The 25,388-nt window shown below is 37.9% G+C and overlaps 2 protein-coding genes across 7 annotated transcripts in view; both read right to left on the bottom strand.

Annotated features, from left to right (window-relative positions):
- Positions 1-25,388, bottom strand: part of LOC119076005 (dystrophin, isoforms A/C/F/G/H) — a 339,975-nt gene that overhangs the window by 229,953 nt on the left and 84,634 nt on the right. The window lies entirely within an intron of this gene.
- On the bottom strand, positions 20,506-24,462 carry LOC119076010. The gene has a single exon (XM_037182595.1). The coding sequence runs from the start codon at positions 24,445-24,447 to the stop codon at positions 20,515-20,517; it is 3,933 nt and encodes a 1,310-aa protein (XP_037038490.1). The 5' UTR covers positions 24,448-24,462; the 3' UTR covers positions 20,506-20,514.

A 25,388-nucleotide genomic window follows, 5' to 3' on the forward strand; every position in this document is an offset into this window, starting at 1 on the left:
TCACGTACGCTGTATACCGTGGGCTAATAAGTTGGTTGTGACTTTTGTAATATTATGTAAGTCCGGATCCCAAAGCGAGTCGGGCTAAAATTTGGTCAATACTTTTCTCTTCGCTGGTCAAGCGATTCCAGACTCTCCGAATCTAATGGTTCCGCAACTTCCTGAACAATTGTAATGGAAACAAAATTTCTTGATAATGTCGTCATGCGGGGCTTCGCATAGTCGGTATGGTATTAATATACCCATCCATTAAGGAAAAGGAAGAAGACGACGATGATTCGGTCGAACTGAATTTAGCTTTTGGTAAAATGTTTTCCACTTTCAGTTCAGTTTGTATATTGAATTTCATGTTACAACAACTACAATCAGATTTTTGATGTTCTTCTACTTCTTGCAGCGATGTCTAACTTTTGAACATACATAATTTATGAATCGTGAAAGTGTTCTGCGAATTTTATAAACTTTCGTTAATAAGACCGTAATTAACAAAAGTACCTCGGCTGTACTTGGTAAGTGATTCTCCCCTTTGACGCAATATTTGATTTCTATTAAACCTTGTATTTGAGCTCGTATGATTCAATCGATAACACTGTGTTATCGAAACCATGTCTTCATATACGCAGACAAAACATTACTTTCAATCCCTATGGTGATGAATTTGAGAAGCTTTTGTATAAACAACTCAATTCTCGGAATAAGATTTTGTGCCACAAACCAACATTCTACTCGGAAAGACGTTGTAAATTTAGAGAATTTCGAGTATGTCTGGAATTACGTTAATTAGCGTGGGTGTGTAGCAACGATGAGTGGATCGGCAACCTACCTTTTGTTTTGTAATCTGTTTTCTTCTTATTATTTTGTGTGAATCTAACTTACTGATGGTACAGTTCTGTACGACGCGAGAAACTACCATACGATAAAATTTAGCATTTTATAATCCATTCAATTCATCATTTACCCTTTGGACTCTACAAACTGAGATGACTTATAAGGCGATTTAGTCTAAATTACCCCACCAGCTAAATTAACATAATGTAACGTGCTGTTGAAATGTGCCAAACCGCCAAACATATTTCTCGCCCATCAACAACAATTACATACAATTCTTAAGTCATTATCTCCAACGACACTTTCCGAAAAAAAAGTACGTTCGTAATACGAGCCTTTAATAAACTTATTTTAATTCCACGAACGAATCTGCCAATAAATTATAATCAAGACGTCGAACAGTTGAACATTAATCTCACCAACAGATTTAAATTCATACAGCCCTCTCTCTGGAGGATAAATAATTCGATCCCACTCGCATTGTGAAACATACATCGATTTATGCATAAATATTTCTGGCATCACTTTATACAAGGGAAATGGCAAAACATTATTTTGGAAGGGACTATAATTAGATGTTGATACACTCTGTGTGTGTATAGGCGATCCTATTTATATTTATAGCATTTATATATCTATAACGTCTAATGCATAACACTGTTCCACAGCCACACCAACCAATATGTCCTTTTGCTCTCATATTTTATTATGCGATTTGATGTGTGAGGAATTTATATTTAGACGTTAAATGTCCTTGTCCATTAGTCGGTATATTCTTGTTTTAAATAATTTATGGTTGATTGTGTGGTGTATTGTGGGGCTGATTACATAATTATCTAAGGTTAAGTTTAGAAAATTAATTAATAAATGAATAGACAATGAATAATGTTTGGCTTACAGTGAAACCTACACTATGTACTTCGTGTTTCTTGCGTAGGTAGTGTTAAACAAGGAATGTTAAGGAGTGTTGCGAACTTTAGTTTTTCATTGTTGTTTCAGTCGGCGTATTATTGTTTAAAAAGGGAAAAAGCAAAAAGAAAAACTTTTTTTACTTAACAAAGGCAACATTTTCGAAACGGACGGCATTGTTGACATAACAACCGATCGTCCTTACAGTATTTTGTTATTGTGTCTTTTCCTGACCCTATTAGTATTTGACGCAGTAAATGAGCCGAATATTCAAATGTTATGCTTAACAATGTGGTGGGCTGATGTGCCATTATTGTAAGAGCTAATACTCGAACACTGTCCTATACGGCATGGGAAATACTTGGGGAAATGACATTTTGAATGACGTAAACATAAAACTTCTGGTAAATCAAGTGAAAGCACGAGTCCTTCGAAACTCATACACGCGTGTACAAATTATGTGTATCCGTGGTATCCAGGATACAAGGAAATTTTTGAAAAAAAAATTTAGGATACCGGGAAATCGAATTATAGCTGTACAAACCAGCGGGAAATGTATGTAGCGGGAAGTCACTTTTACATTTTTTGATACCGGGAAATCCGGGAAATCTTGACTCGGATACCGGGAAGAAAACATAATTTGCACACGCGCTCATACATAGATTTACCAGCAATAAGTGCTGTGTTAAAATTGGTCGGTCATCATACATAAACTCAGCTCAGGATAAGTTTTTACTTTACTAGTGAGGCAATGTGGCTATTCCATCACTAGTAAAAACCTTTCCCCTCGCTTGTAAAGTAAAACGTTATACTTTACACGTGAAATAATTTCAGCCCGAGGTACTTTTACTCATGGTGATACGAGATATCAAATTACTTTTTTGTTGGCTTTGTTTATGTCTATCGTTCTGTTTGCCCCACATGTAATCTTTCCTAGCGACTCTCTATTCATATGTTTCATTTCAAATGTACGAGTGAGTGTACCGACTCTCTTTACGTTTATCGTATCATATTTGCAAGAATAACAAACAATGTGGAACGAATAAACCTGGGGAACGTTGAGCACGTAAAAACGTTTACTACCTGACTCATGGCAAAGTCGACCTTTACATAGCAATTTAGCCCCAGCGAAAATGATCCATTACATGGGGAGTATTTTCGGTTCATCTTTTTCATTTTCCTATGTGAAAATGAATTTTCGCATCGGGCAAGTAGTAAACCTGAATACATTGGATGCTGCTACGCACTTCATTAGTTCGGAAACAACTGTACGATACTCGCAAACTGACTATGACTACGTATGTTTTGAGACACTTGGGACAAAATTGTTCCATCATGTGGGATCAAAGATTGGTCTTTTCCATTTGTCAAAATGACGTTTTAAACGTTTAAAAATGCGAAGTGGTCAGAAAGTAGTTTATTTTTCCTCATTTCTATAAGGGTTGCGGAATGATGTACAATTTTTTGGCCACTTCTAATATCTTTTTCATTTGACGTTTAAAACGTCACTTTGACAGATCGAAAAGATCAACTTTTGATCCCATCTGCAACATATAATGAATAACTTTTGCAGCATCTAATGTAACCTACTAATTTGAGTTAAGTTTACCAAATTTGCTTACAAGCAACGTGTAATAGCATCGTCTGTATAAGATTCACAAGATTCACAGACAACCCTATATATCTCCACGAATCAATGTTGTGTTCTATCGTTTCGCGATACTACACTAACTACGAATTTCTGAGCAGAATACTTATACGTACTTGACTCGTGCACCCACTTGCTCAGAGTATTCTGATCTCTAGTGTTTTATTTAGTAAAGAGGTGGAGAATGATTGAAATGCAGTGCTTCGCCTACGCTTTTGTGTTAGAAGAAACCTATTTCGTAAGGTGAACAATTTCCAATCGTTTCTTTTCAACACACCTCTAGACTTAACAACTAATTTTCCTGTTCTACCAACGTACATACACCAACCAATATGTGCCATGCAACCATTCAATGTCACAAAATGTTCAGTTTTTTCCAATTAAAACCGGTGAATAACAATGAGAAAAGTCAATAATAAAAGAATTCCAAGAATTATGTTACGGAATTCGCTTGAAATGGGCATTCTCAAGATTTATGATTTTGCTAATAACAAGTGCAGAGTATCATAACTTAAATTCCCTACCATCATCTCATTGCGAACACAATTGCTCTTTGTTGTTTGTGTACACACGAACACCGGCTGTATAAAATATCGACAGACAAACGGTTTCCAACACATATGCAGCCACGAATTCTACACATCCACATCGTATTGTGAGAGTGTGCGCGCGAAGGAGATATATTAAAGGTATTGGAGTGTAGTAAGGCTTTGAAGGGAAAAAAATTAGGATTTATGGATGTGTACATAAGCAGACGTTATATAGGCACATCTTCGACGAAGGCAAATAAATTTGTCTGCATAGTTTCCCATAAGTAACTTCAAGAAGCCTTACCATCTGTGATATGATAGTATCATAACTATAGGCAGATAATATGGGTAGAACAAAGTTCGACGTTCTGATCGGATTGTTAACTTAAAAGGAATCTTACCAGGAACTCCTTGCGAAATTTGATTTTCATCATGCGATGAACGTCGACGTATCCGTAAATCTTCTCTGGACATTCCTCCCTGTCGTTGCTGCTGTCCGTTAGCACCATTGTTGAGTTGCCGGAACTGATCCCTGAAGTCAGCAATTTCTTGTGATCTGTGCCGACTATATTGCAATTCCAGCGGTAAATTCCGATCCAGCGATCTCATATGATGTTCGACCGGTCGTACGGTGTGATCAACAATGCCTTTCATTTTCATTTCTTCGATAGCCGATCGTATATTCGGATTTGATTCCATAATCCGAGGATTGCCGTGATGCAAATTCTCTAATCTCATTTGATCCATGCTGAAACCGCGTTCCATCGACCTCATATTTTGGTTCAATCCCAATCTCATGTTTTCGATAGTTCGCATATTCTGCGATGACCCATCCAACGATGTTATCGATCCCATTGCACGTTTGGCAAAATCCATCGGACGAAAATTTAAATTTTCTAAATTGTGATGATTGGAAGCCGCTTCCATGGATCTTAAATTCATTTGTTCCTGCATTGCACGTTCCATATTCCGGAGTCCGCTTTCTATACCGCGTAAAGCATCTTCAGAACTATGGTCTTCTGTCGGAGATAGTGATTTAGGGACTGCCTTGTTTGTTAATGCGATTGGAGAGTTAGACATATTTGGTCGTTGGTTCAATTGAGGTGAATTTTGACTACGTATGGTGAATTGTGGTGAGTTTGTGATCTTTTCACCAAATTTAGGTAAAGCAATTGGTGAATTAGAGGGCTTATCATTGAATTTCTGAACTAATTGTGGCATCGTCATGTTGGGTTTCTCGAATTTCTGTTGCATTTGCGGCGTTGATGGAGCTCTTACACCAAGTTGTGGTGAATTGCGATTATTGTCGCTAAGCTTAGGCATAAGCTGAGGTGAATTTTGCGCAGAACAATGACCTGGTTTCTGTGGTAATGGTGGCGGTTGCTTCGGAACCGGCTTTGGTGATGTTTCTGGTGCGCCATTTTTCTTTAAACTCAATCGTTTCGGTGGAATCTCCGGAGGTGCAAATGATTTACCTGGAAGTGATTAATGGAACAGTAAAAGAAACGTTTTTCGACACAAAAAAGATTTTTATTGAGAAAATTATTCTGCATTTGGAAAATAAGCTTTACCTCCATCACCTCGTGCGGGCACAACTGGAGGTGTTTTACTTTCAGCCGATTTCCGTTGCATTTGCTGGGCGCGTAATGCTGCCTGCGCAGCTAAATCGGAACCCTTTCGGAGCATTTCCGGTGTCATTTCGGGACCTTTATTTATTTCCGACATTTCGTTACTTTCTTTTGTTTGTATCCTTTGGCTTTGGTGTAATCTATGTTATAACTTTTCGATGAATTCACTTGCTACTTAAGACTACGCACATTTGATATGCTGTACTGATATGGTAAATAAACACTTCAATTGGATTAAACGACGATATCACTGTGGAAATTAACACACTCACAAATCTATTGACTTAAAAACATCAACTACAACAACACACCCTGAAATGGGCTTTCGCATAAGCTTTATTCCGCTGTACTCTATGCAAGCTACCAAACTATTTATCTCGAATCATAACATTTATTCAATGTGCAGCACAACTTTCCTTCAAACTTTTAATCACTTCATTAAGTATAAACATTTTTGTATCCATTTGTTTGACGAATACACTTACAGCCGCCACCACTACTACCACCATCCGATATAATATACGAATTTTCCTATTTCATGCGATGATGGTAGCACAAAAGTAGAAGTGTGTACACCCGTGTACAGTGTATTATCCTCTAACCATGAATTTATGTTCACATACAACAAGGAAATGAAAAACTACGATTGTCTCGACGAATTTACACAGATCTCATCTTGCGAAAGATCACCGATACACGTACGGAAACCGATATTCGATGGAAGTGAGACCGATTTGCAATTTGCCCGGAATCGAAATATTTACCGACAAACTATGTTCATTTAGAGCAAAAACATTAGAAAATAAACTCGAACAACAGCATTTTCAGACGAAGCGTACAGTCCAAAAAGCTTACATCGACTGGGTGGTTAAACAGTATCGGGGGATAATTTTTTTTTTTTGGGAGAAGTCAGTATGTGTGCGTGAGGGAGACAAGCTTACGTTGTGAAATAAAGGACGAAACGCCGTATTTTCATTGAATTTTGAAATTTGTGTATGTTTGGGGATGTATAAAGATGGCAAATAATTTTCCCGTTTCTCATAAAGTATGTGTGCTTGTGCAACTGTAAATGTATAGATATATATGTTTACATCGAGACGTTCAAGTTGAGGGTGACTTCCGTACAAGATAAGCACACTATTGAATAATAGTATAGATTTGAACATATACGTGTGTGTTAGTTGGTTGTACTACGCGGAAATTTTTCACTCTGTTGATGTTACGAATTACTACACCGGAATCATAAAGAAAACTGTTGTGAATCAAATAAATTTGGAAGTAGGACCATATGTAAGACCATATGCGACGACTCGGTATATTTTTTTTTTTTAATAAAATGCAAACGAGATCAAGAGCAGATTTTATAATTATTAAACGAGGATGTTATTAAAAGGGATCCATAAAATATTGACGGAATGCTTTATGTGAATATAATGACAACGTTATCCTGTTGCATATCATTTTTTTGTCGCTCCGTTTCATGAAAATATAATCCTATTAATTTAATAAATAAGTTGCCGCGGAAAGAGCAATTTATTTACGAGCGCCAAAAGAGTCGTTTCGGTTCTTCTTCCTTTTTTTGTGTTAGATTATAAATTGCATGCGATCAAAAGGAGGGTGTGAAGGCAATGTTCTATGAGACTTTAATAAAAAAAATTCTTTCTTCGAGATGACAAAATTTTTCGTTATAAAGCAAGAGAAATTGGCAAGTTTGTTGATTTAAGAAAAGGGGTTCCATAATTAAATTTCGCTGCATAGAATCTTCCCGAAACGAAATCAAATATTTAAGGAACGATGGAGCCATCAATCAAACATGAGCGACACATTTTTTAGACTCGTACAAAGTATGAAGATTATTGTGGTCAATCTTCAAATTTTACTTTAGTCGGAATTTTTTATGTTTCAATAACGATACCCTGTGAACTCCGACGATTCTCGTACGATTTCAAAAACAGGTTGTCTTGTGTGGGGCGTGATTAACCTTATTTTATCAACTCAAAGAGCCATGTGAAAATTGCGTTTTGTTGATCTTGTTTCTAGTTACAATTCAGGCGATTTCTACTTTCTCTTCCGTATGGAGACAATAAAATTTCTCTCTTATCTCGTGATCTGTCACTTCATTTTTCAAAAATGTCATAACGAATTGATGTTTCTGTTTCGTGTAAAAACGGCTAATCACACCACGCATATTTTTTACACTCGGCATAAGAAAAACTGTTACATGCTACACGTGTCGAAAACTGTACTTTTCATGTTTCAATCACTAATTTCGACGTCCTCAGCATGTCAAAGTTCTCGTTTTCGTGTGTTTATTGACCTCGGCTTCGTCTCGGATCAACAAAATTCACACGAAAACTCTACTTTTCATTGTTTTATCGCTAGTTATGTAATAGTATTTTACATGCTACATGCGTCGAAAACCGTACTTTTCATGTTTTAAGCACTTCTTTCGACGCCCTCAGCATGTAAAATCCATTACATAACTCGGGATAAAAAGTGAAAAGTCTAGTTTTCGTGTGTTTATTGACCTCGGCTTCACCTCGGATCAACAAAATTCACACGAAAACTCTACTTTTCATCTTTTTATCCCTAGTCATGTAATATATATTATGCACCTGTTGCCAAGATTGGTATTTTGACGTGTAGGACATTATTGCCCTAGCCGAAGGCGTGGGTCATAATGCCTACACGTCAAAATAACAGTCTGGCAATAGGTGCCTATCATATTTTATCTGTCGAGAACAGATATATCGAGATAAACAAAAACTCCCTAGAGGGATAAGCTCGAGATTATCGTTCTAGACAGATAAAATACTATTACATGACTAGGGATAAAAAGTTGAAAGTTGATCCAAGACGAAGCCGAGTTCAATAAACACACAAAAGCGAGACTTTTCAATTTTTATCCCAAGTATGTAATGGATTTTACATGCTGAGGGCATCGACAGAAGTGCTTAAAACATGAAAAGTACGGTTTTCGACGCATGTAGCATGTAAATGACTATTTTAAGTTAGAGCCGTAGCACAATAGTTTTTTGTTTAGCGAGGGAAGAAAATAGTAAATTCCAACGAAAAAGTGAAGTTTTGCGGCCACAGTGGAGCGAATCATTTGTCACACAATTTTTCGGGAGAGAAAATGTTTCTCACTTGTCAAAAAGAGAAAGACAGGCGAAATGTCATTTTCTCATGGTACTTTGGAGAAAATAATGTCAATCACACCGCATAGATGAAAAACTATAATAGTTCTCGATACAGAATCAAAGGCAAAAATTACGAATTCTGTAAAATATTCTTCTCTTCTCTTATCCTTTTGTCCGATTTAATTTGTTATCAGGCCTAAAGCTACGACTAGGGGAATAAAAACAGCTACCTTCAACACAGTCTGCGGCAGGTACGATAAACATGTTGTTCAGATTGGCACTTACTCAATGTCATAATATGTCTAACCCTCCATATATCGTCCATAATCCTATGACTTTACTCTATTTCAATTGTGTATGCATCTACATCTACACTATACAGCGAATATGAAGAAACCAGAAAAAAATGTCTCGATAAAACCTAGTGGAACTCATATTCAACAACATCATTCAAAACAACCACAACATTCCGAACACAACAGACGGAAAAATATTTTTTTGTCCAATCTTGTCATACTTCGGACGTGCACTGTTGAGACCGTATGTGGTTCACTATATTATATGCAAACTGATTTTAATGATATGCAGTTTCTCCATCAAAATGGAAAACAATAACAACAGCTGTAATTACACCGATAAAATGTATACCTCAGTGTAATACCAACCCGTACACCAGACACATAACACTCACTTAATAATGTGCATGTTATACAAAATAAAAGTTAATTTGACGGGAACATGACTGTTCTCAGATTTTCTGCAAATTTTCATCGCTTTTCCATATAACAACTGTAGCATCAACATTATGCAATGTTTTCGTAATGGTTTATGAATTGAATTTTATACCAATGTACAATCGCCGAAGGGTACGTTATGTGTATATGCCGACCATATTGTGAGTTTGAACTTCATAATGTTTTATAGGAAGCAACAAATTTTGAAATTCGTTTAGTGTTTATACGTTTACGGTATAGTGTTGCTGATCGTGGCGACCGGCGAGTCCGGTGCATACTGAAGGTGCCACGGATTATAGCTTTCCGAGTCCATCTCATCAAAGAGAAATAAATTTCAGCCAAATGAGAAGGCTAAGCTGCTAATTTTAATGTCGAAGATCTGAGTGAAGTAAAACGAGATTTTTTAATGCTTGATCTCATTACGTTAATTGACGGTAAAGTAAAATTTGGAAACGAAACTCTAGACAGAAGGTGTCAGCTTCACTATAGCTTTTTGAGTGGTGTTTTAATCACCAAGTGCACAAAGCAACTTCAGCGAAAATTGGCAATCAATTTCACTTTTCCGACGTTTCTTCCCTCCGGTTCAAAGTAAACATTTCCAAACCCTGAAAGGCACTCAATTCGATTTCAAACTTTGCATAGTAAAAACGATAGAATTTGATATCAAAACTACAGCAACAGCAGCAGCAGGGGATTTGAATGTTATGACCTAAAATATTTAGGGAATTCAAAATTTTGACTAACGCAAAGAAAAATCAGATCCCACTTGCTCTATGTTATCTCTCCGCATTGTATTCAATTCACCGAAAAGCATACCATAAGCATAATAGCAAGAAGGATGGAGTGAAAGAGCATGGGTATAAAAACACAACCGTATTTTCCGTGCCGGAATGTGTTTATATAAGGATGTGGTAGTATCAAACTATACTATAAAGTATCTACTAGGACGCATGCGTTGCACACCCGGTATAAGAACGTATTATATGGGATAAATGATGTTCTGTATAATAGACGATTCGTGGTTGAACTGAAAACGTATAGTGAGATTTTCCCGTTGAGTTGGTGTAAGTGCATTGACTTTTTGTGTTGATTTTTGTGTTGCTATTAAACACGCTCATGGGATTCCGTATCACTTGATGTGTACGCCTAATTATCAGCTGGATTTTCCCGAACATAAGCTATTCGGTGAAGAGACAATTAAATTGTAAAGTAGACATAAGAGGGTACTTATAAGTTCAATTACTTAATTGTTTAACGCGATCTTATGAATATTTATTATCATCACGAGTATCATAATCCGTGATTCCTTCATTGTTGTCAACGTAGTATACTTGAACATTGTAGTTTGAAGGAATATCGTCACCAGACAACAAGTAGCACATTATTCATTTGCACATTTTTTTAAAATAAAATTGGGAACACCATGCCGATACTATCCCAACAGTTTTCATTGTTCTTGTCAATGATGAGGCTGTATAACTGTGACAATGTATAGGTATAAGAGCTACCTAACAATTTTACGTCAAAATTATTATTCCATTTAAAGCTGTCCAAATCACATAATCTTTCTGAAAGTCTGCTACTGAGAATTCTTGAAAATTTGAACTCACCTACTTAAAGCTTTGCATTTTAAGATCAACAGAAGGAAGAACGGAACGTTAACCCATTCTGCAAGAATCTCGCATCGATAAATATTTGGTAAATAATCTCCACGTTCACTAAATTGATGCAAATCCCTTTAAAGTTCTGACATTATTGTAATGAATTTGATGACATATTGTCACAGAATGGAAGAGTATTACCAAGAATGTAAAGTTTCGTCAAAAGAAACGTAAAAACCAATTTGCCATATGTTTGAAATGGATAATACGAAGGATAGCTTTACGATTACCGAGACTACAACAGCAAATATCCTAAATATACACACAACGTCGAAGAGAAAAGCAACGAGAGGGTGAAGAGAATCGAGCAAAAAAAAACTCAACCAAAAACATCAATTTCTTTAACAATGCCATTTCCTCGAATGTAAACTATGTCCTTAAGTATAAACCCCTACAAACACAATAAAAAGACAACGTTTACATGCATAGGCACAAAACGAGAGGTGGATTATTGCGAAAAGGGTAAAAGAGTTTTCTCTAATATTTTCTTTTCATACGGTATCGTGTCATTCCATACTCGGATCTACACATTTTTTAGGTATACATTGTGTGTACATAAAAACAGGATTTTCTAAATAAAATAAATGTTGTGAGGAGAGAGAGAAAAATTCATTGTTCAGTGTCATAACACACACAAAAAATAGAATGAAACTACTTTCGATGTGGTCGTAAGCCATTTTTCTTTTCCTTTTAATTTTCTTCCCTTTTTTCCATTTTCACCATCAAAATTATAACACTATAGCCGAGATATAATAATTTTTGCGTGTGCATGTGTACTTTTGATATATCAGAGCGTAATGTGAAATAAACGGAAGAAAAACATTGAAAATTTCGCAACAAGAACCGTTTCCATAGGGCTGAAAATATGCGTTTCACCCTCATATAGTGTTACCCATTCATAACGGTATGAAGAGTGTATATAATGTATGTATACCTGTGGGTAAATGCGAGTTGTTTTGCGCTTTTTTTTATTATGGAAACGAATTCAACTAATCACCTGTCGGGTATAAACGAACACAAAAAAATAGAAATAAAACCAAAATCATTAGGGGAGTAAATGATGAAGTGTTCTGTGGATAATAGTCATTACCAAGCAAAAATTAATACTTAACCGTCGTCAATGCGTATATACATACATTACCTTTATACATAGGACACGGGGATATGAATAAAGGTAATAGGAAATGAGTTTGATGATTAGCATTAAAGAATAATTTCTTTTTTCGTGGGTTACAGAGTAAGGTAAAATAAGTGTCTTGAGATGTAAAAAAGTCCTTGACGATGAAGTTCATTGTAATATTCCTGAGTATTCACGTAACTGTAACGAAGTGATGTGCTCTGTAAAGTCGGAACGACTTTAAATAAAAACGTTTAGGTATCGTAGACAATGTAAAATTATCTATCTCTTACACTGTTCATAAAAGAAACACAATAAAAATGGTAGACATACTCTAACACCCATCTAAAACTTTAACATAAAATCCGCCGAAACATAAAAAATGCTTGATGTTCAAAATGAGTTTATTTACAATAAAAAGAAGAAGAAAAAAAGAAACAATTTCTGAAAGGAAACACCTAAACGACAACAACCAACAATTTTCTAAATAGCGAGTGGTTGAAGCAGATATCATAAAAAATAAAAGAAAACTCACAGCAAGTTGAACGTTTTAAACTTCAAATGGAGAGAATATATTACGTTAAGACTATTATACGCCCGAGGTATGGTTGGAGGGATACTTTTCTATTCACAACATATTTTTTTTTGTTGCTGCTAGGAATGGGTTTCAATGTTTAAACGTCATGTGCTTGGAGAAAAAACCGTTCAGTGATCGGTATGTTACGGTTATATAGTGCTAGGAATTTGGCGGAACGATTGTCTGACAGTTTGACGTCAATATCTTATTTCCAACTGATTCGCTCAGAAATAAAGATTCAAATCTAGTAAATGTTAGGATAATCGTCCAGGTATCTCAATCGATAGAGCCATGGACTCACACCCCATATGTCACGGGTTCGACTCCCGTGTCAGACATAGTTCATAGAGTTTTTCCTAATCGTAAATGATTAGTGTCAGATAACACTAGTCAGTTGTATCGCCCGTTCAGTCACAATCGTGATTCTAAAATATCAACTACCAGCGACACCTAAGTTCTAATAGATCAATCATACGATTTTCATTTCACAATTGTAAAATCTCTCAAAAATATATGCACATCAGGCCCATTTGCAGCTTAAGTGCTTGGAAAGTGTTCATGCCCGTCCTGAAGATCCAGAATATTTGGAAGGAAAATGTTTACGGGAACTCCTTTTCTGCAGATTCTTACAGTCTTTAAGGGACTGTAACTCTCAAATTCACGCCGAATTTGTGCCAAAAATTTTAATTTCAAGTGAACGATTCGATGAAAAAGTGGACCGAAAAGTAAATTTCAACGCTTTCTTGTATGAAAATGACGCTGCGTTGGAAAGTATCACGCACTTTCCATTTTGAATTTCGACCGCACTTACGGCGTCGTTCCACTTGAAGTCAAAAAGATATAGGACATTCGATATTTTTAACGTTGCGAATTGGCAGCGGACTATTAGAATATCTACGAGTAAGTGTTACATAGAAGTCTTACATAGAAGTGTTACATAGAAGTGTTACATGGAAGTGTTACATAGAAAGCGAGAACCTATTCTTCTGAAAACGATATGATTATCGTGCGGGTAATAGGTCTAGCTTACTAGTCAATTACACTTCACAGGTATACGGTTTCAATATACTGTTGAGACAATTTGGTGCAGAAAAAAAGTGTCTCAAAATGCTGTTATGCACACACATATAAAGGATAATGTAAACGAAGGTAAACAGCGAACGTATGGAAAAAGTTTCAAAGAATTTTCAAAGTTTTTGTTTATTTATACCCTGGCAAAGGTAAAACAACTCCAATGATGAGCTATTTCTTCTGGAGAAAGTCAATTGTGTAGCTGTGGGATGGTGGTGTTGTTCCATTTATTTATTTATTATTTTCATAGCCCACATAAAGACCATTTTTGTTCACAATTTTATTATCAATTTTGACGTTGTGTACGCTTTTTTGTGTCTTGTATGTTTAAGATGTTCATAAAAAAAGTCAACTTTAATGTGAACGAAGAGAAAAAGAGTAAAAATGTGAGAAAACGGACACTGAAAAGTATGTGATAAGAATCTGTAGCGTATAGCCACGAATGCTTCCAAATGTATATGTATACCCTGTGTTATATATCAAAATAATATGGGAGAAAAGAAATCATTTCAAATAAATTGAGTTTATCTATCTGCTGGGAACTGGGGAATCAATATAAAATATTGAACATATAAAGCCATACAATGGGTTGCTAGTGGAAAGAAGATTCGATTACGCTACATATACATGATGGGAACGGATTTAGATGGAAAGCACTTTAAACGACACAGATGATTTATTTAGGAATGTTTGTCTTATTTCGGAGAATAATCTCCTTGCGGAATACCGAATTTCGATGAACCCTCCTTTATTTCTTAGTTTCATTAGGACGTAAAATTAAATTTAGAAAAAACTATTCAACCGACATTTTTGAAGAAAATGTAAAGGCTCCAGTGTCTATTAACCCCTCCAACGGAAGAAAATTCCGACGACTCAATGAGAAATATATATAGAAAGCAAAAACGGCGTCTCCAGTCTACTACTAATGACTTTGTTCGTTATTTTGATGAGACATAGAACCAACTACCATAACTCAATAACATACGAAAACGTGTGACGCGTACTTGCACGGTGTTGTAACGACGAGCCAAGGATTGTACTCAGATAATGTGCTCGGAGAAAAATATGCGGGTAAAAGTTGGGGCTCGCGTAAAATCTTATTTTTGATCTGCTTGAGGTTGAAACTTAAGGAACTGAGGAATTTTCACTTTGATTCCGCTTATCCGTGTGGACTTTCTATAATCTCCAATTGAGAGTTGAAGCCGATTTTAATAGCGAACGCAGGTGATCATGCTAGAGTTATAAACATTGAAAGCCAGATATTCACTTAATTGGGTGTCTAACGTTGTCAGAAAAATGCAAAAAAATTCATTTTCCAGTAACGGTAGTCGTTATCAATAAATCTCTTGCTTTTCTTGTTAATAGTAAAAGTTGTGAAATCTATTACTTCATTCGTTTCAACATTAATTTTGCAGCATAATACCAATTTAACTGGAGACCATCGCTTATTTTTGAATTTTCGATGGACTGAAACTGTCACTAGCTGTGGGAGCAATAAACCACTATGAGTGTAAAACAGGCAAGATGTATGTTTTGATACATATCTCTTTCTTCTTCTCACTCACACGATGAATGGTGAGTTGTTTCCACAGCAAGTAGGTGCGTTGCATTCCGCAAGGTACTCCTACAGTGTAGTTAAAATTGATAAATTTTGAAAGATGGAAAGATGGACGCGCAGATTCGGTCACTTATCTAATCACAAATAGATTTCATTCCAAATTTCTTCTCTGTGTAAAATAAAATCCACTTAACGGCACGCCTTGTGAGCGCGTAATAACAGCCCGCGAATGTTTCTAATGACATAGTGTGTTAAGCTCTGTTACCTATTGGTTTGCAATAGGAAAATTCCTAATATCGGGTCTAATAGTAAGCCCGTGTATTCATAGGAATTATTTTCTGTTCTATTTGTGCTTATTCACTTTTCGTCACTTGCGTGGTATAAATCACTCTTAGTAAAGAAAACACTTCGAGTTTCTCTGTTTTAATACATTATACATTCATTCGTTTTATTAGACTTTATAAGATTTCGTTACACTATTCTTACGAACTTGTCACAATGAACTTATTAAGACGAACTTGTACGACAGACAGGTTCCTACTTACTATCACTCTTATATATACTGTTTCAGTTATGCTATGACCTACTCATTGCAATAACTGACCAGTGATAACAAAATTATTATTTACCAAACTTAAATGTTACAATCGCATATGAATATATTTGCAATGCCGAGCGAAGCATTTTTACGATTCATTGATTATACCCATAACACGGAACATAACCATTTGTTTATGCATGCAAACCTAAATTATGTTTACATGCACTCAATTTGGCTATATCCGCATCATAGGCATATTCTACATTGCAAATAAATATCATATGACAGTGACTGCTAATTTGGAACTATATTCTTTGTTGATAAAAGAATATATTTCCCTAAGCAGCAACAAACTCCCGGGCATTGAACGGTCAAAATTCCGATCAATATCAATCGCCTTATTATTTGTTGTTACTCAGTTTTGATAACAAAAACTTATCTTAACCCCAATTACTCACTAAAATATGCTTATCCATAGTAATTTTGTATAAAAAGTTTTTGTATTTAAACGCTAGTATCGGGTCAGCAAATCATCATTCCATTTTGTGTATTCTCGAATGCAAAGTCTAGAAGTTTAATTCAATTTTCAAAAAGAGTGTCAATACCGTCATGACTAACGAGAAGAATCCAGATTTCATCGTGGAAGCAGATCCAATTCCATCGAACCTCCTGCCTACTCTCGAGATGGAAGATGAAAATGGGGTCGAGGATGAAGTGGACGAAGAAATAATCGCGGACTTGGCCACTCGAGCCATCGAAGCATTGGAAGAGGGGCGAGCGAGGGCAGTTGTGGAGCGACGGGCTGCTGCTAGTGCCCATTACTTGCTAACACAAATGCTGGTGGACAAGTGCCATACCGTTTGGCCCGTGCAGGTGTCCTACAGCGGCCGCCGGCGCGAGTTTCTACTCCCGAAATTGGAGGTATACTGTGTAGACCCCCGAAATTGGTATCATGCCGTTGATGGAAAATATTACAAGCGTGATTTGGGCTCCCGAATCCATGACATTCTGGTTCAGGCAGCGCATGACTTCCAATACGACCTAATCTATCATCCTGTGATACATCATGCGGATCGACGAGAGGTACATTTACCCGAGTAACAATAAATATGTAAATCATTCGAAAATACACGTGGGTTTGCTGCCACTTTTAAACCTAAAAATTACGATTTTTCATTTCTCAAATTTTCACTTGCCCTTGCCTTTCACTTTTGACCACAATCTTGTCGAAGAAGCGCTCTCTTGCAAAAGGTCCGGGTTGGCTGTACGTTGGCTCTGTCTCCAATTTGAGTTCCGTTGGTTTTCGTTCCTTCAATTCAAACATTGGTTCTGCTCTGCTGCTAGCTGAGGTTCGTCGTCGTTGCAAGCATTGATGTCGATGATACCAAAACAACACAGCACTAATGACGATCACGGCACATACTAACGTGTATGAAATGGTATAGTGATGAATGTCATGACCATTTGCAAATTGAATGTTGCTGTTTTCTTTTTGATGAACAATGGCCTTCGTCAATACGTCTAGCTCTGGATTGTTGACTATTTCGTCCCAATTCTCGATGTTGGTCGGCAAGGTTTTTCGCCTGGGAATGATCGTTGAAATATTCACTGGTGGTACCAACATAACGGGTTCAACGTCGCCTGTCATGATGTTTCGTGCTGTCACCTCAATTGAACCGATTTTTATGATGCATCGGTTTAATACGGTGATTATGCCGGAACCAGTTAATGTGCAGTGTTTAGTGTTGGTTTCGCAGATTATGCTAGCTTCCATAGAGTTCTTCATCGTATACAGGTAACTATTTTGTGACACCAATGCTGTCCATACTTGTTGACGATTCATTTCTATTACTTTGCAGTTGTCATGAGCACTGGCTGGATTCAACAACACTGCCATTTCACACTGTGGATTTGCTCCTTGTACATTGAAAAGTGGTTTGTTTTGGTTGCAAATCAACTTTTCATCCTCGAAAACTTTGCAGGTTTGTTTGTCCTCCTTTGATAGCATGTAAAAGTGGTCTTGTTTCAGGTTTACTGCCATATATGGTACCGATGGAACGATTGTATGCAGTGTTCCGTCATGCAGAAATGGAACTGGTACGATGTGGTATAGATGGTAAAACTCTCGACTAATCAGTGGCACAGTGATCTTCACAATGAGATTTTCAGTTGTTACACTAACTTTGGCGCTGAGCATGTTGTACAGCTGTGAAATTTGTCCTCTATGTTCGTCACCCGGTACCATCAAATCACTTCCGATGTTCTCTGCGATGGTTTGCAATTGCCGACGGAGTTGACTTGGTGAGATGATGGTTGGTGGAATCCTACCATGAAATACCGAAGTAAGCATGTGAATTACTGCTTCCTGTGTTTCTTGGTAGTTGTTCATCATTGTCAACGCTTGCAATGAAATTGTATTGAACAAATGATTTTTTCCAGTTTCGTCCTTGTTCGCGAGATTTGCCATGGTTTGGTTCAGATATAGGATTTGTTTGAAGACACTGGCACTGTTGGTTCTGATGATGTTCGCAGTTATTTCTTGGATCAATGTTTGATTGTAGATCAGCTGCTTTAGGTAATCTTCATTTCCTCTTAGCTGCTTAATTTCGTTGTCGTAATGGGTTGCATCATCTACGTTCAGGATCCCAAATACTTCTCGAGCCCCTTTTCCAACACCGTCAAACCATCCTCGCTTCATTCGTCTATGGGCCCCTTGCAGGACTGCCAATGCTTCCATACAATTTTTGGCTTCATTGGAGTTCATTTCTCTAAACATTTCTTTCGCTGCTTGACCGATATTATTAAACCATCCCCCATTTTTCCGTTCAGCGGAAAAAGTCTTTTCTGGATTTGTACTGCGAGGCGATCGTTTGGTATGCTTCACGTTCGAAAAAGATAGTATCAATTCATTTCGGTCTGTAATTTTCTTCAGTTGCGTTGACAGTTGGTCTTGAGTTACCGCGCAGTGTTCATCAGGGTGTACATGCGGGCATACCGTCTTCAGATGGTGCAACAATATGTCCAACGTGCTTTTTTGTAGCCAATACTGCTTCATGTCCATATGACAAACGATTGTCCATGCATTGTTTGTTAGGCTGAGTTGTCCCATTTTTTCAAAAAATAATCCGGGGTTGTTCTGGAACTTCGTGGTATTGCATGGCTGAGCACTCCCTCCGATTGCCAGTAGCAGTAATCCAAAAATTGTCACGGCGAGCAGATTGGCAGGTCCAAATTTTTTACCTGATCGGGTGGTTCTAGGCGTGTTGTCAATGGGAGCAAAAGTTACCTTTTTCTTACGTTTTTGGATTTGTTTCATCTGCTTCGCTATTCCTTTCACGTCGATTGGTTCTTTATCTGGATTGCTTGTCTTAAGATTCCACTCGAATTCTGGTGCTTCCGCATTTAGATTGGATTTCACTTTTTCGTCAATGGGCGCCGACTCGCTTTCTTCTTCTTCTTCTTCCACTGATGGTAAAGGCGCCAATTCATGAATAGCTCGAGTAAAAATTCCTGAGTATGTTTTTACGTATACCACTCTCACCACGCCATCTTTATCCGGCACAAGTTCAATTATCCGTCCAACGCGCCACTGTAATGGTAGCAAGTTGGGATCTTTCAATGTGACCAATGTGCCCAGAATTGCATTTGGCTGAATTGATCTCCACTTCTTTTTGTACTGAAGTTCGCACAGGTATTCTTTAGACCAGCGTTTCCAAAATTCGTTTCTGATTTCGACCAAATGTGTCCATTGCTTGATCTTTGATGAACTAACTAGCACAGAATCGTTCATGCTGCGTAATGGTGAACCAGTAAGAAAATGACCAGCTGTCAATGGTTGTAAATCATTTGGGTCGTCACTCATTGATGATAATGGTCTGGAGTTCAGGATTGCTTCAATTTCTGCCAATGCGGTCGCCAATTCGTCGTATGTCAGCCGATGATTGTGAAGTACCTTTGTCAGAAGATTTTTTGCTGATTTTACCGCTGATTCCCACAATCCGCCAAAGTGTGGGCTTCTTGGAGGTATGAATTTCCATTCGATGTTGTGATCGCTACAATAGGTAGATACTTGGTTGTGAAATTCCTTTGACTCTAGTAGTTCTGCCAGTTCAACCAGGTGTTTGCTTGTTGATTTAAAATTCCCAGCGTTATCAGAGACAATCTTTTGGGGTATGCCTCTACGTGCAATGAATCGTTTTAGGCAACGAATGAAGGCTGTTTGCGACAAGTCTGATGCTGCTTCCAAATGGACTGCTTTCGTTGAAAAACACACGAAGACACATATGTATGCTTTCGTTGTTCTTAGTCCTCGTCCATTGTAATGAATCACGATTGGTCCAGCAAAGTCCACTCCGGTTGTTGTGAAACATTGCCCAGTTGCCACTCGTTCTTTTGGTAGGTTGCTCATCACTTGTTGGAAAAGCTTTGGTTTCGCACGGGAACACAACATGCAATTGTCCACAATGGATTTAGCCATTATTTTACCTTTTATGGGCCAATATTGCTGCCGAACTATGCCCAAGAGAGCTTGTGGTCCAGCATGCATGTTGTCAATGTGGGCTTTATGCATGATCATCCTGGTGACGTCATGACGATATGGTAATATGGCCGGGTGTCGTTGTTCAAACGATAAGTTTGCTTCCTGTAATCGTCCTCCAACTCGTAATACTCCATCCGCGTCCAAAATTTCACGTCCTGTACGTCGATACCAATTATCGATTGCACCTTGTTTGACAAGTCGCTAGCCACTGTGGCACCGCAAAGTTCTAATCTGGGAAGAGACATTTTCATCTTTCCGGCTGGAGCCACCCTGGATTTTGAACACAATAGTTGAACTTTCACTTCCCCAGTTTTTGACACCGATCGAACGTAGACTGCTGCTCCATATGCTAATTCGGATGCATCAGAAAACGTATGCAATTGTACGTTGACCGCATCTTCGATCATCACATGCCGTGGTACGGAAATGTCCTTAACCTTAGGCAGCTGTTCTCTGTATTTGATCCATCGTTGTTGATCTTCTGGAGCCAATACCTCGTCCCAGTCCATATCTTCCTTCCATAGTTCTTGCATGAAAATTTTTGCCTTCACAATCACTGGATTTACTAAGCCCAGAGGATCAAATAATTGAGCTGTTTCGGATAAAATCGTTCTTTTAGTTATTTTATTATGCTCCTTCGGTTCGTATTTGAGTGAGAAGATGTCGGAATGCGGTATCCACTTCATGCCCAAGGCCTTTGTTTCGGTCACGTCTGCATTAATATCCAAACTAACGGCTCGTTTACTTTTAGGAACTTGGTCCAATATCGCTGAATGGTTCGAACACCATTTATGGAGATCAAACCTTCCCAACTTCATCATATCTATCAATTCGGCTTGACATTGAATTGCTTCTGCTAAGTCATTTGAACCAGTCATCACATCGTCCACATTGAAATCACGCTTTGCCACAATTGATGCCAATGGATAGTTTTCCGCTTCCATGTCTGCCAATGATTGCAGTGATTTTATGGCGAGGTATGATGCACATTTTGTGCCATAGGTAACCGTATTCAATTTATAGTATTCCAGCTTTCTTGTATGGTCATCGCGCCAAACAATCATTTGCCAGCGACGATCTTCCTCAGCAATCAGGATTTGCCGATACATCTTGCTTATATCTGCGGAGAAAACGTATAACCATGTTCGGAATCTCACCATTATGCTGAACAGATCTTGTTGTAGCATAGGTCCGTTGGACATAATATCGTTTAGCGAGATATTGCTGGAAGTTTTGGCTGAAGCATCAAATACTACCCGGAATTTTGTTGTACTACTTTCCGGATTCAATACCGAATGATGTGGTATTAAATAACAAGGTTCACCCTGGTCAGGTTTTGTTGTTTTTTCCATATGACCCAAATCGTTGTACTCCTTCATAAACTTGCAATATTCTGCTTTCAGTTGATGATCACGTTCGAAACGTCGTTCCAGCGAAAGAAATCGTCGTATTGCCATGTCGTGCGAACTGCCCAGTAAGGATGGTTCTTTCGTTAGCTGCAGCTTTACCACAAATCTGCCACTGGATTGCCTGACGGTTGTTCGTTCGTACAAAATTTCGCATTTACGTTCCTCATCCGTCATGTTTCCGCGCTCTGTGGTGCCCTTTTCTTCCACCTGCCAAAACCGTTCCAATTGCTGCTGTAATGTCGTATCTGAATTTGAAATGCCCACGCCTGCGAATGCCTGATTTGATTTCAAACCCAAATGGCGCCCAATAACAATCCATCCGAAGACGGTGTTTTGTAGATCTGGTAATCCTTCACCCAATTTTGTTAGTCCGTTAACTAACAAACGGTAAAATAGTTCGGCGCCAATCAAAATATCGATTTTGTCTGGTAGATTAAAGGCTGGATCCGCCAGTTGAACAGCTTTCGGTATCTTCCAATCACTCACGTTGACTTCCTTCAGTGGCTGGCAGGTAGTCACCGTTTTCATTATGAAAACTTCGAGTGAAGTTGTAAAATTCGAGTGCATTGAAGCCATATTGATAGTGGTCCTTTTGCTGGATGAGGCCAGAACTTCTCCCAATCCGATTATTTGCATGTTAGCTGGAGTGCAACTCAAGCCAGTTTTTTGTAACATTCTTTCGGACATTACATTGAGCTGAGCTCCTGAATCCAATAAAGCTCGCATCTTTATTGGGATTCCGTTGGCGTTCATCACATGAATGATTGCAGTTCCGAGAAACACATGATCGATACCTATATTCTTGATAGTTGATCCCAAGTGAGCGGAGGTTTCTTGGCGAACAAAATGTAATAACGTATGATGGTGCTTATCACAAGTGAAGCATGGTTTTCCAGAACATTGTTTGTACATATGCCCTGGTTTTAAACATTGTAGACACACGGCTGCTCGTTTAGCCAGTTTAAAACGCTCCTCGACCGTCAATTTGGTGAATTTGGGGCATTTGGTGATGGAATGCTTCTCCTTGCAGTTGCACAACTTCACTTTGTTGTCGGTGGCTGCAGCTGCCAATACGGTAGATTTTTGTCTTTGAGCAAAATTCTTATTATTCACCTGTTGCTGCCCATTTCGAGATACAGCATCATCAATGCTATACTCCAACGCGCGGAACCGTTTCGTGATAAATTTCATTAAAACTTCGGTTGAAGCTGGTTGCCTCTCGTGGTCCAAATTTTGCTCGTAAAGTGTCACAGTAGGTTGGTCCATCGTGTTTAGCAGCAATTGATGAAAAATCATATCGTTGAGTTTTTCCTCAGTTTTTGCGGCTATTTTTACTGCATACATTCCTTCTCTAAAAACATCAAGTCTCTTTTTTATTGAACTGGAGTGGTTTGACTTCGCTCTTTCCGTGTTGAAGAGCAATTTGTTCAGTAATGATTTGATGATATGTCTGGGATTTTCATATCGATCATTCAGGAGGTCCCAAGCTAGTATATAGTTACCAGCAGTTACCTGCAATGATTCAATTAAGGCGAGTGGTTCGCCAGTCAAGTTTCCCCGTAGATACATAAATTTTTCAGTGGAAGTCAAATCTCGTTGTTCCATCATTTGGTTGAAAAGATCCTTGAAATTAGTCCATTTTCCGTAATCCCCATTGAATTTTGGAATTTCGATTTGCGGCATCTTGATCGATTTTTGCTTTCGCGATCCCCCAATGTCATGGTGCGACGTGTTATCGATCAAACACTCTGTTAATTCTACCAATATGTCCCGATGGTTTTGCTCAAAATCGTAGTAATCAGATGGATCATAGCGATCCAAGTCCCTGCTAGTCAGTCCGGCATGCAGCTTCTTTACCGTCTCGTAACGGTCGTTTGCGGCGGCTATCATTCCTCGCAGTTTCCGTTCATTCAGACCGTTTGTAATAGCCATTTTGCATTCGTTTAATGCCACTTCGACATTTTTTATCGCCTTTTGCATGGCAGAGGAGCCTCGTTGAGGATCCGTGTCGCCTTGCCCAAAAGACCCGTTGCTGACTTGCTCGAAGAATTCTCGAATATTAGGATTCAAAATTTCATGGTTCGGGTTGCCAATAGCATCAGATGAACTGGTTGAACCACTCGTAGTATCAGTAGGAGTAACCAGCGAATCCGGTTGTCCGTTGGCGGGTGGGCGCAGATCCACTCCGTTGTCGTCGAACATCCTAGTTGTGGCCATATTGCCACGGTGTATTAAATCGTATCGCGGATTTACACCTGTAACATCAGCTACCGATGCGCTGATGGCTTCTGTGATACTTACTACCAATGTAGCAATAGTATCGTAGTAATTATCCATAAAATATTCGTGATCATGTGGCATATCAGCGTTCCCCTTCAATTTCAAGTCATTGGCCTTAAACAATAGCCAATCCTTGTCGAGCGCTCCTAGCCGTTTCATCACTGCTGGTAACGTTTGTCTTGTCACTTTCTGCCTATTAGAAATTTTCAAGATTTCTTGCATCCCCTCACCAATCGATTTTTGCTGCTCCAACAGCATTTCAATTGCAGATGACATTTTTTTTTTTTTAAAAGTTTTGTTCACGATTTTTTCACTGTTTCCTCTGATTTTGAAATAGAGATAAAAATGTATTCGTTACCTTGTTTTTCAATTGTTGCCTCTATAACGTTCCGAAATATAACTTTAATTTGTTATACTGGACCACTCCAACTACCAAAATTGCTTGGACGTCCCGGATTGTTTTTAGTGATTGGATTAATTTCACTTATTTATTTATTTTTGAGCTCTAAATACTTCGCAACAATTCCAATATTCAAACCTTTGTGCACTTCTTTAATTTAATGGTTATTGTTCGTGAACTTTTTACTTTTTTCGTTCGATTAACGAAATGGTTTGCCTTGTTTGTTTCCGGAAACAAAACACACTGCGAAACCCACAAAATTAGAAATTATTCTAAGGCGGCCGTCCGAAGAATAATTTTAATGTTCCACGCGGATCAGTGAATGATCACGTCGGGGTCACCACTTTGTTACCTATTGGTTTGCAATAGGAAAATTCCTAATATCGGGTCTAATAGTAAGCCCGTGTATTCATAGGAATTATTTTCTGTTCTATTTGTGCTTATTCACTTTTCGTCACTTGCGTGGTATAAATCACTCTTAGTAAAGAAAACACTTCGAGTTTCTCTGTTTTAATACATTATACATTCATTCGTTTTATTAGACTTTATAAGATTTCGTTACACTATTCTTACGAACTTGTCACAATGAACTTATTAAGACGAACTTGTACGACAGACAGGTTCCTACTTACTATCACTCTTATATATACTGTTTCAGTTATGCTATGACCTACTCATTGCAATAACTGACCAGTGATAACAAAATTATTATTTACCAAACTTAAATGTTACAATCGCATATGAATATATTTGCAATGCCGAGCGAAGCATTTTTACGATTCATTGATTATACCCATAACACGGAACATAACCATTT

Source organism: Bradysia coprophila, unplaced genomic scaffold, assembly GCF_014529535.1.
Source record: "Bradysia coprophila strain Holo2 unplaced genomic scaffold, BU_Bcop_v1 contig_232, whole genome shotgun sequence".
In the NCBI taxonomy this organism is placed as follows: domain Eukaryota; kingdom Metazoa; phylum Arthropoda; class Insecta; order Diptera; family Sciaridae; genus Bradysia; species Bradysia coprophila.